The 17,476-nt window shown below is 37.4% G+C and overlaps 1 protein-coding gene across 1 annotated transcript in view; it reads right to left on the bottom strand.

Moving 5' to 3' along the window:
- Positions 1-13,725: 13,725 nt before the first annotated feature.
- Positions 13,726-17,476, bottom strand: part of LOC115210342 (DNA replication licensing factor MCM3) — a 34,840-nt gene continuing 31,089 nt past the window's right edge. The window contains exons 19-22 of the mRNA XM_029778878.2: positions 16,638-16,732; positions 16,139-16,251; positions 14,407-14,488; positions 13,726-14,266 (exon numbers count right to left, since the gene is read on the bottom strand). Coding sequence (XP_029634738.1) covers positions 14,065-14,266; positions 14,407-14,488; positions 16,139-16,251; positions 16,638-16,732 — 492 coding nt within the window. The 3' untranslated portion in view covers positions 13,726-14,064. The remainder of the gene's footprint in view (positions 14,267-14,406; positions 14,489-16,138; positions 16,252-16,637; positions 16,733-17,476) is intronic.

Here is a 17,476-nt window from a genome sequence, read left to right on the forward strand (position 1 = left end):
AAAGCATGTTGGAGCATCATTGAAAATAATATGGGAAAAAGTACAGGAACTAAAACACAGCCCTGTCTAGTTCCAGTATGACAACAGAGAATGCCTCTGAACATTGACTACTAGCCATCACTGTTGCCATCGTTCTTCAAGGAGCAGCTGGTTTGTGACGTGTGGATGTGACAAACCTCTCGATTCCGAAAGTTATCGTGGATTGTCATGTCGACTGAATGCGGGTCACTTCGTTAGTCCCACTGAGATAAATTTAATTATAAACGGGCCCTTGACAGAGTAAATATCCTTTAACCAGTGGGATTGTACAAGAATGATGGGAAACAGCTGAATGAGTTTACTCTTGGACTAAACGTACATAAGACGTCACATAGTAATTCTTTCACTCTATCATGCATTTTTAAATTCTGTGACAGAGGTGGGGCTACTGTGTTCATAGCTGAACGGAATGACACTGAAATATTGCAATTTGCTGGTGATTCTTCCCCTCACCCCAATCTGTGACATTTAAGACGATGGCGAATAAGTGTGTCGGCTGCTAACAACAAAGTTGTTATAATTGCCAGCGTTTCGTCTTAAGTGATGTTTGTAAGAATGCTTGGCTGTTCCAGTTCTCAGCCTTTCCTTGAAATTTTTTTTAAGGAAATACCCAATATTTCTTGTAATAGTTGTATAATTGAAGAAAAATGCCTATTTGATTCAATTTTATTATTTTTGTTCATTGTTCATAAATTATATTCTAAAACAGTGGTTCCCAACGCGGATCCATAGGCCCCAAAGGGGCGATATAAGACTTTTGGGCTCCACACAACAAAATAGTAAATTGGGCATCCACAATAGTATTTTAAGGGTCCCTGAAAGAATTTTGCTTGAGATGTGTGTATTGGTATGTATTGCAAGAAACAGCTGGGTTTCTTTCTCTAACATTTTGTACAGTTCAACCTGCACAAGTTAATGTATGAAAAACAAAATAATAGTTTCAAAAGAAGTATCTTTAGGGCTAGTTTTTAAACATTGAATGGATATGGGGGTTCCCCAGAATAAAATAATAATCAAAGGGGTCCATAGATCACAAATGGTTGAGAATCCCTGTTCTAAATGAATAATTAAAGGAAAATCAAAAAAAGACTTCCACTCAGTTATTATAGCATAATTCGGTGTAGAGAGATTTATGTCCACCTCATGAGATTTCCTTTTTTCAAGATGGTCGCAATCCAATAACTGAAGCAAGTAAAAGATACATATGCAACATGTAAAACTCGGGGAAATTTATTTACCTCAAAGTAAACTTATATTATAAAAATTGAACCTTCAAATTTTGCATAAATATCTATTTTGGAATTATTTAATAATTTTATTATTTATTTCTTATACAAACATTTGTTTTTAAATTAATCTAATTTAAAATATATCATCTTTTGCTTTTGGATTTGGTTTGCAAGATTCTTTATATGAGTTCGTGTGTTGAAGCATATTCTGTTGTGTCTGGGAGAGTAATTTTCTTTTTGTGCCTTATAATGTAACACACTCACCGGTAATATTTCCACTTATTTATTTTTATTTTTCTAAAACGAAAATTTTAGGAAAATAAGAAATAAGTGGAAATTTTATCGGTGAGTGTGTTACATTATAAGGCACAAAAAGAAAATGACTCTCCCAGACACAACAGAATATCATCTTTATCTTTTACTTGTTTCAATCATTGGAATGCGACCATACTGGGTTACCACCTTGGTGGGTTTAGTCAAACACATCAATCCTATACTCTGTCTTTTACTCTTTTACTTGTTTCAGTCGTTTGACTGCGGCCATACTGGAGCACCGCTTTTAGTCGAGCAAATCGATCCTAGGACTTATTCTTTGTAAGCCTAGTACTTCTTTGTAAGCTGCGACGTCACCTTCAAAATAAGCGCAACTATGCCTCCCCTGGTCTCGATGGAGTTACATACCTGCTTCTCAAACGTGGCAGGTACTTCCTTTTACACCAGCTTTCTATTTTCTTCCAGTACTGTCTCAACAATGGTGCTACTCCGGAGCAGTGGAAAACTGCCAGTGTCATTCCTCTGTTCAAAAAGGGCGACCGCACATCACCTGTCAACTATCGCCCAGTCAGTCTCACTAGCTGTATTGCAAAACTGATGGAATCGTGTATCAGAGAAACACTCTGGAACTTCTGGAGCTCTCACAGTCTCATCCGACCCTCACAATATGGATTTGTCCCTAACTCCAGCTGCAGTGATCAGCTTGTCGAGTTCCTTGAGGACATTACTCAGATCACTGACAGTGGCTCATGGGTGGATGTTGTCTACCTTTACTTTGCTAAGGCTTTCAACTCTGTGCCACACAAAAGGCTTATGGTGAAACTCTCTGCAATGGGTGTGAGGGATGACCTTTTTAACTGGTTGAAATCCTTCATCCTCAGCCGAAAGGAGGTAGTCACAGTTCTAGGACAGCACTCTACACCATATGAGATGTCATCGGGTGTACCACAGGGATCTGTCCTTGGTCCCCTCTTGTTTGTGGCATACATTAATGACATAGATGCCAATTTAAAGAATGCCACAGTATTGAAATATGCAGATGACATCAAGCTGTACCTTGAAATCAAGAGGACAGATCCTGATGTCTACAACTCTTTCCTGCAATCAGACCTAGACACAATGCAGCAATGGATCACAGACTGGCAACTGAAACTGGCTGTGGACAAGTGTACCACCATGCATTTTGGGAGAAAAGACCCTGCGTCCACATACTCCCTCCACAACACTGATATCAAGAAATCCTCTTGCGAGCGTGACCTAGGCATCACTGTCAGCAGTGATTTGCGTTGGACAAAGCATATCTCTAAAATTGTCAAGAAGGCCGAGGGTGTCTTGGCATCACTCAGCAAGACTTTTGTTAGCCGCTCTCCAGCCATCTATTTAAAACTGTATACAGCTATGGTACGACCACACTTGGAATTCGCATCATCAGTTTGGAACCCCTATCTTGCTCAGAACATTGACCTCCTGGAATCTGTCCAGAGACGTGCAACCAAACGCATACCCTCCATCAGACACCTACCATATTCTGAGCGCCTTGTTTCCCTGGGCATGGATTCACTGAAGCTATCGCGTCTGGCGACGGACTTGGTAAACACCCACAAAGTTATCAACCACCTCACCAACAACAACACTGAACACCTTTTTGATCTCCATGTATCTAACACACGTGGACATGCCTACAAAGTCAGAAAACAACACAGCTCCCATGACTTTCGGAAACATTTTTTCACGCTCAGAGTTGCTGAAGCATGGAATAAACTGCCTGCGTCAGTTGTTGACTGCCATGACACTGCATCCTTTAAGGCCCTCATGCTTTCCGAAATCCGCCGAAACTACACCTGATTATATATACACTTTAGATGAGTTGTAGTGCACCTGAGCACTGTACACAATTATTATTATTATTATTATTATTATTACTTATTCTATCGGTCTCTTTTGTTAAGTTACGGGAACGTAAACACACCAGCATCAGGGGAACAAACATACACACAAACATATGCACACACATACGTATATATACATATATACGACGGGCTTCTTTCAGTTTCGGCCCGAGGTGTCACGTAATGGGACTGAACCCGGAACCATGTGATTGGTAAGCAAGCTACTTACCACACAGCCACTCCTGCGCCTATGAATTATTTTTTAAAAGGCTGGTACTTATTCAATCAGTTTCTTTTGCCGGACCACTAAGTTACTGAAATGTAAGCAAATTAATACGGGTTGTCAAACGGCAATGGGGGCAAACACATAAACACTCACACACACACATGCGTGCGTACATACATATTCTAAAACAGTACGTACGTACGTACATACATACATACATACGTACGTACGTACGTACGTACGTACGTTCTGGTTTCAGTCATTGGACTGCAGTCAACGTACATACATACATACATACATACATACATACATACATACATACATACATACATACATACATACATACATACATACATACATACATACATACATACATACATACATACATACATACATACATACATACATGTATGTATGTATGTATGTATGTATGTATGTTTCCTCGCAGATACCATCTACCAAATATTGATGATAATTGGAACAAGTGATTATTTTTAAAAGAAAGCTGGTGAATAATTTCGATCCTTAGATTATTCTTTAGGCTACGAAAGTAGTAACTTTCAATTGTATTCATTTGAAATAGTAATGCATGAGTTTTAAATGGGAAAGTCTTTATACAAAATATAAAACACGCCTGCCAATTGATTTCATACAACAAAACAAATTTTAATATTAAAAGTCAGTGTAATTTAAGTGGTTCTGAAACGCTTTTACTTCGAATTTTATTTTCTTACCGAATTTTCATCGTATCTACATGAAACGATGTAAATACATGTATAGACTGCGTACAATCGGATCTTTTCAAAAGATCCGTACAATCTTGCAAAGAAAAAGTTTTAATTGTATTCGTTATCTATGTCACGACTATTGTTGTTATAGTATGTAATCGACTGGAATTATGATTTACGAGTAACATTAATAATAAAAAAAAAAGAAAAAGAAAAAAGAAAGAAAGAAAAGCATTGATAAGGATTCTGTATCGTCTGATATTTGAAGCGGTACATAGGATGTGATATAATGAACAACTGCAGTGAGTCAGACAAACCCTAGTGACGTCACTGGCGGCGACGGAAATTATTGTGGAATTTTTGTGCAAGTGTCAAGAAAATTTTGAAATTCAAATAACTACAATGGAAAGCACCAGCAATAGGGGCGGCACTTTTTTAAAGGAGCACCACTTTTGGATCCCCCTATCCGAATGGCAGCAACACCGTTTGGCAGACTAAACTCACGAACTCCGTGGCTTTCCCTGTGAAATACTTTTACCCTGCACCAACAGTAATATCTGTGGAGGTGCAATGGCCCAGTGGTTAGGACAGCGGACTCAAGGTCGTAAGAACGCGGTTTCGATTCCCAGTCCGGGCATTGTGAGTGTTTATTGAACAAAAACACCTAAGATCCACGAGGCTCCAGCAAGGGATGGTGGTGAACCCCACTGTACCCTTTCACTACAACTTTCTCTTATTCTTTCTTCCTACCTCTTCCACAAATCAGAGGAACCATGGTGTAACCCACTATGGTGTGGTAAACTTTCAGACCCTAGTCTAGATTGCGAATCCTCTGTACCCCAGGATGGTCTAGCTCTCCACCCATTAAAAGCCACCGTTTACGGAATGAGGATAACAACGTAGCTTTCACGCCCATGCAACTGCCAGTCTATTACGTGTGGCGGGTGGGTCTTCAAGTTGCCACATGCATTCTTAGTAGCTTAGAGTGGGCTCGAATTAGAGATTATTCTTTGTTGCTAATGGCATGAGTCCTGATTGGAAGAAGAAGAAGACAGTAACATCTCTAGACTAACCCATCAGATAGTTTCGTACAATTCCATAGCCAAATATTTCATTATATTTTACTGTACATCAACATTACCGAGGTAAGCTACTGTCTGCAGGCCTTAATTCTTTACAACCTATGTTCTATCTCCCCGAATGCAGCAGGTGGGCAAGTGTAAATGAAGTTTCTGCAAGAAATGGGTGTTAAGAACTAGAGCAAGGTCCTTAGAGCTAAGACTCGGAAGTAGAGGGTTAGACACTTTAAATCTCCATCCTCACCATTAGTGAACAGAGAAAGGAACGCCACCCACTGGTGCATCCAACATTTCTATCACTTTAAGTGTATGTTTCTGGTTTCAGTCATTGGACTGCAGTCAAGCTGAGGCACTGCCTTCATGGATTCAGTCAGGCAAATCGCCTCAGAACTTATTCTGATAGCTTTTTTGCCAAACTGGTTTGTGTGAGACAAAGACACACATACAGAGATACATACATCTTTATATATAAAAGTGAAGTTGTGTGTCTGTCTCCTACGATTTAGATTCCTAACTACTCCCACATTTTGCGGTGCAGTTTAACCAAAACCGGGTATCTTATAGTCGTGATTCATATCGAGCCCTTCTGGGTATTAGTGTGCGTCTACGATGAGTCTATGATTTTAAAAAAATTTACCATAATCTTTTTCTATTTTAATGCATTTTTTCGCTATTATATAAGGGAAGTAACTCTCTAAAAATGTCTACGATGAGTCAACGATTTAAAAAAAAATTTACCATAATTTTTTTTCCATTTTTAATGCATTTTTTTGCTATTTTTTGGCTATAACTCTCTAAAAATGGTTATATAGTTATTTCCCTTACAAACCCGAGCAACGCCAGGTGATACTGCTAGTTATATATATATATATATATATTTTATACATATGTATACACGACAGGCTTCTCTCAGTTTCTGTCAACCAAATCCACTCAAAAGGCTTTGGTCATTCCAGGGTTATAGTAGAAGACACTTGCCCAACATGTAGCATAGTGAGACTGAACCCAGGACTACATGGTTTGTAAGCAAATATATGGGGTGGGGGTGCAAAATGAGATGTTTTCACTGCATTTTTGACTTTGAGAGCGAAAATATATTTTTTAAATGTTCACTACCTTACAAAAACTATTATATCAGCTAAACAGATGGCCTTCCCTAAATGCTTTTAAAACATTATTGCATAATCTGATCACTATTTCAGAAAATTTTGCCATTCTCTTTGAGCATATAAAAGACAAATTTGGCCGCGGGAAAATGAGTAAGACAAGATAAGGTAAATCTGTGGCTACAGTTCTCCAAAAAACAAACTCATACAGAACAATATACATTCCTAGAAAAGAAATTTTAAATATCTTGGTCAAATGAAAGAGGCTCAGGGGAAAATGGGAACATGGTATGAAACCAATGAAACTCAACTAAATAAAAAGGAACTCAAAATAGAATATTCTCTATAGCTTCACAATCTGCTGGAGTGTCCACTTCATGATATACTTACACACTATGTAGTTAAAGGGAAAAAATTATTTAAATTCGTCAGTACTCATTTTACCCCATTTTAGACATTTTTTTTTTTTGAAACTTGAAAATGATCAAATTAAACATCAGTGTGTGAAAAAAATTGACTTGGAATCCAACAGAGAAAACATATTGATTGTTAAAACACCAAAAATTATCCAACTTCAATTATAATTGAAGGAGTGGTTGTGTAGTAAGTAGCTTGCTTACCAACCACATGGTTCCAGGTTCAGTCTCATTGCGTGGCACCTTAGGCAAGTGTCTTCAACTATAGCCTTGGGCCGACCAAAGCCTTGTGAGTGGATTTGGTAGACGGAAACTGAAAGAAGCCCATCGTATATATGTATATATACATATGTGTGTGTCTGTTTGTCCCCCCCCCCAACATCGCTTGACAACCGATGCTGGTGAATAAGTCCTGGGGTTGATTTGCTCGACTAAAGGCGGTGCTCCAGCATGGCCACAGTCAAATGACTGAAACAAGTAAAAGAGTAACCTACCACCTGACTATGCTGACCAATTCTCAGTCCTAAACATAATGCAACTGCACAAAATGATGATGCAATACTTGCAATGAAATAGTTCCAAACAGATAAGGAAAAATAATGAGAAATCAGGAGTTACTCATTTTGCCCCGCTTACTAATTTTGCTTTCCCCCCCCCCACCGCCATGTATGTATGTATGTAACATGTTGCTTCACTGCATCAAGATCATGTTATAATTGCTTACTGCCTGCCTTTAGTACATGCCTACAACACATGCTTGATATGGATACTTATGTGTGTGTAGGCTGCAGCATAGTTACAGTTCACTAGTTCGATCTATTAGGTTGTCCCAAAAGTCCGTAAACACTTGCGAAAATTGAATTTTAACTCGCCAAGTACTAACAAAAACAACAAAAATTATTCCTCAAAATAAAGACCATTATTTTCCAAGACTTTCTACGAACTTTTGGGACAACCTTATATTAACTTCGTACATACGTCTGTGTGTGTATGTATGTGTGTGTGTGTGTGTATGCATGAAAAAGAAAAAAAAAAGGTAGAAATTAAAACAAGCACTATGCATAGTGGCTGATGTAATAACTGTTTATATTGCTTCATCTACCCATTCATGGGTAGACATGGGGTGGAGTGACATAAATAACACTGGAACTGGAAGTAACTATGATGAATAATTAAGATTTTCTTCCATATGCATGTATTTAGTTACGTTAAAGAGTTAACTGTATTCTGAAAAAGAAATTATAATGGACGTGAAAAAGATGACTGTGAAACCATAAAATGTCTGTATACAGATGTATTCTGTAAATAGATTTTCCTCTTTACTTGTTTCAGTAATTTGACTGCGGCCATGCTGAAGCACCGCCATTAGTTGAGCAAATCGACCCCAGGACTTATTCTTTGTAAGCCTAGTACTTATTCTATCGGTCTCTTTTGCCGAACCGCTAAGGTACAGGGACATAAACACACCAGTTGTCAAGCGATGTCGGGGGAACAAACACAGACACACAAACATATACACACACATACATATATATGTATATATATATATATATACGATGGGCTTTTTTCAGTTTCCGTCTACCAAATCCACTCACAAGGCTTTGGTTAGCCTGAGGCTATAGTAGAAGACACTTGCCCAAGGTGCCACACAGTGGGAATGAACCCGGAACCATGTGGTTGGTAAGCAAGCTACATACCACACAGCCACTCCTGTGCCTATTTTCAATTATATTACAAAAGTGATCTTTAATTTAATCAAAAATATATTGATTTTTTTTTTTACTTGTTTCAGACATTAGACTGTGGCCATGCTGGGGCACTGCCTCAAAGAACCTTTTTGTCAAATGAATCGACCCCTGTATTTATTTTTTAAAGCCTGGTACTTACACTATCATTCTCTTTTGCTGAACTGCTAGGTTATGGGGGTCAACACACCAACACGGTTGTCAAGTGATGGAGGAGGACAGACACACATATGTAGAAAATGGGCTTCTTTCAGTTTCCCTCTACCAAATGCACTCCCAAGATTTTGGTCGGCCCAAAGCTATATAGTATAAGACACTCAGCTAAGGTGACATAAACAAACCAACACCAGATGTCAAGCAGTAGGGGCGACAAACATCATCATCATCATAATTTAACATTCATATTTGAAGGACTGCATCATGCTCCATTGTCTGCTTTAAAATAATTTCTACAGTTGGATGCCCTTCCTGACGTTAACCACTTTACAATGAGTGCTGAGTGCCTTTTTCATGCCACCTGCACTATTGAGGTCACCATGTTCCTTGCAATTTCCATCTGCCAAATTCACACACACACACACACACACATATATATATATATATATATCCTCATCATCGTTTAACGTCCGTTTTTCCATGCTAGCATGGGTTGGACGGTTCGACCGGGGTCTGGGAAGCCAGGAGGCTGCACCAGGCACCAGTCTGATCTGGCAGTATTTCTACAGCTGGGCATCCAGCTGTAGAAACCCTGCCAGATCAGACTGGTGCCTGGTGCAATATATATATACACAAACGCATACATACACAGACATGTATGGCTCAAAATTGTATAAAAAAAAACAAAAGACAGAGACAGGTGAGGGAAAAACAAACAAAATGTATTAGTTTGAGACTTGGGGAAAAATGCAAGTCTTGATATTTTGAGCCTATATTCTTCTACAGAAAGGATGAGGAAAGAAAAAAAATGGAGAAGAGAGAAAAAAATGTTTAGATTAACAGTTGCACATAATGTACTTCCCCTCCTGCTCATTATTCTGTGTGTGTGCGTGCGTGTTGTAACCAGCAGGGGAGGAAGTGTGGGAGATCAGTAGTGTAAGATTATATCTAGGTTGATCCAAGGACAGTGGCTGTTTATCTAGATTTTCTGCAACCTGTTGTTCGAAGAAACTGGATGGTAGGAAATAAAGATTTATCATGAGAATGGATGGACTGGGACAAAGGACTGACTCATTTTGCAAACTGGTTTGAGTGGAAGAAAAATACAAAAATAGTGGAAGAGAAAGGCTAGCAAATGCACCGATACATATACACATGAATATAAAATGCACATACAAACAGGAAAGCTGCAGGGTTGCCGTTGAACAAGATTGTTGCAGTTAAACAGACAAACCAAAACTGAAGACGGCAAAAAAAAAAAATTAAAAATGAAGGAAAAGAAGAGAAGTAAAGAAAGTGACTGAGAAGGGGGGGGGGTAAAGGTGATGTTTATCGCTTAGAAATTATCCTTTCCTGCTTCTCTCATACATACAAGCAAACTAGCAGTTGGTTAACATGGAATGACAGTGGGGCAAGATATACTCCACTATATCGAGAATTAGCAAAAGAATCTAGCCAAAGGAAGAAAAACCCAATTATAATCAAGAGTGGCTGTGTGGTCAGTGGCTTGCTTACCAACCACATGGTTCTGGGTTCAGTCCCACTGCATGGTACCTTGGGCAAGTGTCTTCTACTATAGCCTCGGACCGACCAAAGCCTTGTGAGTGGATTTGGTAGACGGAAACTGAAAGAAGCCTGTCGTGTATATATATATATATATATATATATATATATATGTATGTGTGTGTGTATATGTTTGTCCCTCCAACATCGCTTAACAACCGATGCTGGTGTGTTTACGTACCCATAACTTAGCAGTTTGGCAAAAGAGACCAATAGAATAAGTACTAGACTTACAAATAACAAGTCCTAAGGTTGATTTGCTCGACTAAAGGCGGTGCTCCAGCATGGCCCCAATCAAATGACTGAAATAAGTAAAGAGGGTATATCGAGAATTAGCAAAAGAATCTAGCCAAAGGAAAAAAAAAATTTATAATCAGAATAATGATAAGCAATATTTACTATACAAGGCATAGTATATAAAATTTGACAGACACAGCAATGGTAATCAATGCTGTTATCATAACAGCAGTAAGAATTTAGTAGTAGTTGCAAAGCTCATATTTAGGTTATATGGGCCTACATATCAATTGCTAGTACTAAAAGAGGAAGCTGCAATGTTGAACCAGAAAATAACAGTTTAGCATATAAGAATTGAGTTTCTGAAGCACAACCCCAGGATGCACAATGGCAATCAAAAGAACAACAAAAGCGAAAAATAAATATAAAGACAGGCAAAGAAGTGTAAAATACAAATCTCCGTGCTCAGAGATCATGAAAGAAGAATTTACAGAGTTTATGAGCATTGGGATTCTGAGAGATACTGTCATTATTATTTGATATCTGTTTTCCATGCTGGCATGGACTGGGCAGTTTGAAAGGAGCTGTGCCAGTCATCTGTTTTGGCATGGTTTCTATGGCTCAATGCCCTTCCTAATACCAACCATTTCAGATTGTACTGGATGCTTGTTCATGGTGCTCATTACGTGGAGCCAACCAGAGTGCATCTTACATGGCACCAGTACAGGTGCTTTTAGCATAGTGCCCATAAGATGTACATGAAAGCAAAAACCAATACAGAAATCTGAGCAGACAAGTAATCAGTGTAGCATGTCAGCAGTCCAGTTCAACCATCCAAGGCAGTCCTGATCAATGGTTGTGTAAATAAAAGGCAATGTCTACATTGTAAAAAGTGATGAAGCTTATCTCACAACACAGCTAAACCACAAACCACCTCAAAGTGACATCTGTAATTAATAAGCCTTTCCTTGTTCCCAGGCTGTCCACTTATGCTGACGTAGCATCCAGTCTTTCAAAAACGATACAAAACCCCTGTGCTTGCATCAACACAAAATTAACTGAGATGTCTTCTAGTGAAGACTAGCATCAAATGATGAAGTCCTTCACTTCACTCCCAATGAAACACCCAGCAACCACCATTCCTGCTCCTTGACCAATATCAGAATAATCTAAGACCTTGTGCTGCTCTGAAACTTCCCCTTGGCAGCATTAAAGGTGGTGTAGATAGCTTGTGAGTCACTTAATGACCCAACTTCGCTACACCCAGCCATGACCAGGAAATGTTTGCTTCAGTCAATCGCTGCTCAAACAACCTCCACTGAATTAACCACCCCAATCATACCTAAGGTCTTTTTGTTTCTAACCAGTTTGACTGTTAGGTTTTCACTCCCATTGTAGTCAGTAACTTGTGTAAAGTTGCCAGCAGATAAATAGAGACAGAGCTCAACTAACAACAGTCCCCATTCATTTTGGTATCAATATGAAGAGGCCATCTACACACTGAGTATGCAATGTCTGATTTTCCTTGCTTTCTCATTAATTTGAACAAGCAAAACACCTTGAGTAACATTAGTTGCAACCATAGACAGGTCATCATTTGGTGTCCATTTTCCATGCTGTCCAGTTGGCTCATCCTTCCTACAGAACATCTACTATACTCATTGGTGGCAACATCATGTATCCAACAAGGTGACCCATTATTCTTTGTGTCAGTTATAATGTTGTCTACTCTGTTCATTCACCATCAAGGGTAGATCCACAGAGTTATCACAGTACCATTCCAGTTGCTTTGCTTTTTGGACTCGAGATAAATTTAATCCAAGTGAGAAGTGATGTGAATTACGAGATAAGCCATTTTAATGACACCATATGCAGCATTTGGTTCATTCTGAATGGGAGCAGCTTACCCCAAGGACCGTTGGCTAGATTCTTGATTCCAATTCTCTTGAAAGCTGTTCTAGAGTTGAAGCCAAATAAGGGACTCTACCAAAGATGACAATTCAATTTCTTTTAGTCATTTATACTTACATAAATTTTTTGCCCAACCTTAAAGGTGGGCAAACATTTTATCAATCTGGAGGAGGACAAAAACCATTTTGCATAGCATGAAAGGACATGACCAAAACAGATGAATCACCAATACACAAAGATACCAAAGGCTTCCAAACAGTTTCACTCAACCAAATTTTGCAAGGATCTGGCCAATGCAAGGCTATGGAAGAAAACATTTGCCTAAGGTGTCACACAATGAAATTGAATGTCTTAACCACACAGTCATGTTTTAAGCAACACTTATATTCTTATTTAGAAATAATTGAAGAAAACAAAAATGTTTTAAAAAAATTTTATTTTAAACAATTATATATATACAAAAGAATGAATACATTTCACCTCATCAACCCTGCTAACCTTCAAATTTAGAATTGGGATTTCCATTTCATCATAAAGAGTAAACCTTAAGATTTGTGACAAACATTAACTTTTTTTTTACAGTAAGGGAGAAATAAAGGAAATTATTATTTAGATATTACATTCGTTAATGATAATATTGATATCAAATTTTGGCACAAGGCCAGCGATTTCGGAGGAAAAAAATCAACCCCAGTGGTCTAACTGGTACTTATTTTGTTGATCCCAAAAGGATAGAAAACAAAGTCAACCTCAGTGAAATTTGAACTCAGAATGTAAAGACAGGCGAAATACTGCTAAGCATAAGCACATTAGTTATCTGTTTATCAAGAATCTAGAATTGTAAGTTAAAAAAATAAAGTGCTTTTGCAGTCTTCAACTGAATTTAAAAGAATCCATGTCAAAATTCCTTAGTTTAATCAAGCACTTGACAAAAATGATCTCATTTGCATTTTTAAGAAATTTTGCACAAGAAAATGAATATTTAAATCTTAATTACAGGTCAGTGATGAATTTATTTATGCCAGGCATGTTCAACAGTTGCTTAAAATGGCTGCATGTTTGAAATTTCCAAACCTACAAGACACCCAACCAGCTATGCATTACATTGTCACTCAGTCACTCTTTTTCTCTCACAGGTACATACATACCTAAAATAATTTAGAGCAATTATTAATATTCCATGTGTAAGGATATAAGCAAAAGTAAATAAGGATGAATGTTTGTGTATTTCTCCTGGAACCAATGGATAAAGAGAGCAGAAGACACCAACTTACTGAGAAATACATCTTGATGAAATTTAAAGAAATTGGATTCGAATCCCAGAGTTCGTTTCAAAAGTTCTAATTTGAATATATGTTTATGCATGTATGTGTATATGACATATCAACAACATTTACATCTCAATCTTTCCAAAATTACTTTTCAGAAAAACCACTTTTAATAGTGGTTCAGTCGCCATGGTTACATTTAAATCAAAAAGATGACTGTGTCTGCTAACATGATCTGATTGTCATCCATCATTTTATTGATAGCTGCCATTAATTCATTTTCCTCAAATTTATTATCTGGATTCTCTTCATTGACATAATTCCTTACTTTCTCCAATTCTAGAGATTGAGCTCTTTCATTCTTGAACAACTGGAACAGGGCTGACTTGAAAATTTTCAATCTGGCAAAAACAAGGAAAAAAATAAAAACAAATATATAAGAGTAATTAAAATTTCTCTAATTTCAATTACATTACCTATTTCAGCACAAACTGGCCAATACAACATATTACAAAGGAATTAGATGTAGAGATAGATTTACCTGCTCTCATCAATGACAGTTGCAGCTTTATCACTTTCTTGAGTACGACGCTTCTTACTAGGAGTTTCTTCAGATGTTGCCTCTACAGAATAAAAAAAATGTCAATGAAATTTAAATAGAAGTACAGATGTATTCATAATTAATGAAACAGGAAACAGTCTAAAAACATGGCAAATATTATTCTATGAAAACAGTACTAAAAAGCACATACAACTTATTATATTTGATATTGTGCACTTTACAGTGCTAAAAGTGGTAACCACAATTATCCAATAATGCTGTGTAGCTCCTGATTTGATCAAGCAGATTTGAGACCTAGACAGACAAAGGATAAGATGCTATACACACATCTATGGTTCCAGATAAACCATGGCTTTTCCTAACTGAGGCACATTACTGATATGCTGTGATTAATTGTATAGAATGCAAGATGACAGTCCTGGTCAATGTACACACTCCATCTTGTGTCTGCATACGTAGATTCTACAGGTAGCAATAGCAGAGTCAGGTATGATGGTATCAGTCAGAGTAAGGTAATGTCTACCCAGCATCACTATTTAATGTTTACCTTCCCAGGCTTGCATGGATTGGATGGAAGATTTTGTACATCTGGATGGCCTTCCTGTTGCCAAGCAAGGTTATAATTCCCCCACTACCAAACAAATTCTCACAGAATATTGGAAATGAAACTGCTCCTATGATAGTTGTACACATTTACAACTATATATGATGGGATTCTTTCAGTTTCCACCTAACAGATCCACTGAAAAAAACTTTGGTTGGCCTGTAGCTACAGCAGAAGACGCTTGCCCAAGTTGCCATGCAATGAGACTGAATCCAGAAGCAAACTTTGACTCCAAAGAAGCTGTTGATGTTGCTATTTTTCTTTTACATATTTTCCTGTTTGTCTGGGCTATGTAGGAGAAGTAGAGTTTTTAGGATAGTGAAGTAAATATGCCCAAATGCTTGGATTATAATATGCAATGGCAACAAATTATATTCCTTACATATACAGATCAATTCTCTTCATTTAAGAGGGCTACTGGTTACTGTCATAATTTCATAATTCTTTATAAACCTGAACTTTGAATCTAAATTGACCTCATAGTTTTCAGGCCAAAAAGATTATAAAATAGCACTTAACTATTCAAAGCCATTCACTTCCTTAAATTGGATAAGTTCGAATATGAAAGATATTACATTTGACAAATATTAATACATCATCATCGTTTAACGTCCTTTTTCCATGCTAGCATGGGTTGGACGGTTCAACCGGGGTCTGGGAAACCAGGAGGCAGCACCAGGTTCCAGTCTGATCTGGCAGTGTTTCTACAACTGGATGCCCTTCCTAACGTCAACCACTCCGTTAGTGTAGTGGGTGCTTTTTACGTGCCACCGACACAGGAGCCAGGCAAGGCTGGCAACAGCCACGATCGATTGATGCTTTTTATGTGCCATTGGCACGGAGGCCACGTTTGGATGGTGCTTTTTACGTGCCACCGGCACAGGTATCACAACAACAATTTCCATTTGATTTTTTTGATGTTGATGTACTTGACTCAATAGGTCTCTTCAAGCACAGTGTGTGTGTGTATATATATATATATATATATATATATATATCATCAACACTAATAAATCAAAATTATTATTATATTCAAATTCATTTCAGTGATTTAATTTTCAAAAAAGTATTTCTAATTTGACTGATAAAAGAAAACTAAGAATTTACCTTTATCTGTAGCAGCAGCTGGCCGTGTTGAATCACCCCGTTCAAAGTCATATGGATCATAGCCTTCATCTCCTTCCTTTCTTGGAGGTTTACGTTGATGCTCACCTGTTTTTCTGTATGAAATTTTATGTTTAGATAATCAGTAGAAATGGCAATTTAAAATACAACAGAAAGTTAATGATACAAACGGATTAAATAATTATTATCTATATTTAAGAGTACAAAAGAAATGGGGGGGTAAAAAGAGGAAATGCATGTACATCTCTTAACTCTTTTGTTACTGTATTTATTTTGAGATGCTCTGTGTTTCTTTCAATTATTCTAAATATAACAAAGAATTTAGTAAAATAACATTGTTATAATTAAGCTAGTTTTAGGAACATAAATTGTGGCAAAGGTTTGGTGGAAGACTTTAATTCAGAACTTTTGAAAACCAGACATTTGTACTAAAGAGCCAGAGCCGGTTTCAACCAGGTTGGTAACGAAAGGGTTAAATTACCTTTTAGAAGACTTTGTTTTTTCTGTATCTTCATCTTGGCTTTCATCTTCAGATTCATCTGCATGTGGTTTATGTCTCTTCTCTCTAGGTAGAACCTGTGTTTAGAAAACAGACCATTGAAGCAACCATATACTATGTTGGTGCTTGGCTGAAATTTTTAGACAAATAAAACACTGAACCCAGTTTAATATCTTGTATAAAACAGCCCTCTTTATCTAATCACAATGAAAATTTTGCAATCATGATTTCTCAACAATAATACAAAGCCATAAAACTGTAGTAGATCAAGTAATGTTGATTTCCAAGGCACCGTGTATTTATTTTATTAGACACTAAATGGATGAAAGACACTGCCTGGCCATGGCCTGACAGAATTTTTATTCAAGATGTTAAAAAACAAAGCCAAATACTAAACAGTGTTTAGACCCACCCCACATGCACATACATATTCAAAATAAAAGTCAATGAATTACTAATGTCACAGTTAAAGTAGATTAAATGTGATCTGGTTAAGATTATTTTTGCCTAGTAACTAAAAATGTCACTGGATATAATTCACAGCAAATGGCTTATAAATCATCATATTTAAGGGTCAAAAGTATCATCTAACAATAATAAGAATAAGTTTCAAATTTTGGCACAATGCCAGCAATTTTAAGAGGCCTGAATGTCCAATTGATACTTATTGTATCAATCCTGAGAAGATGAAACTGATTGTTTCTAACATGAAGGCGCATGGCTTAGTGGTTAGAGCGTAGAGCTTATGATCGTGAGGGTGTGAGTTCGATTCCTGGACAGGGCTGTGTGTTGTGTTCTTGAGCAACACACTTTGTTTCACA

This window comes from Octopus sinensis, linkage group LG4 (assembly GCF_006345805.1).
Source record: "Octopus sinensis linkage group LG4, ASM634580v1, whole genome shotgun sequence".
Lineage (NCBI taxonomy): Eukaryota > Metazoa > Mollusca > Cephalopoda > Octopoda > Octopodidae > Octopus > Octopus sinensis.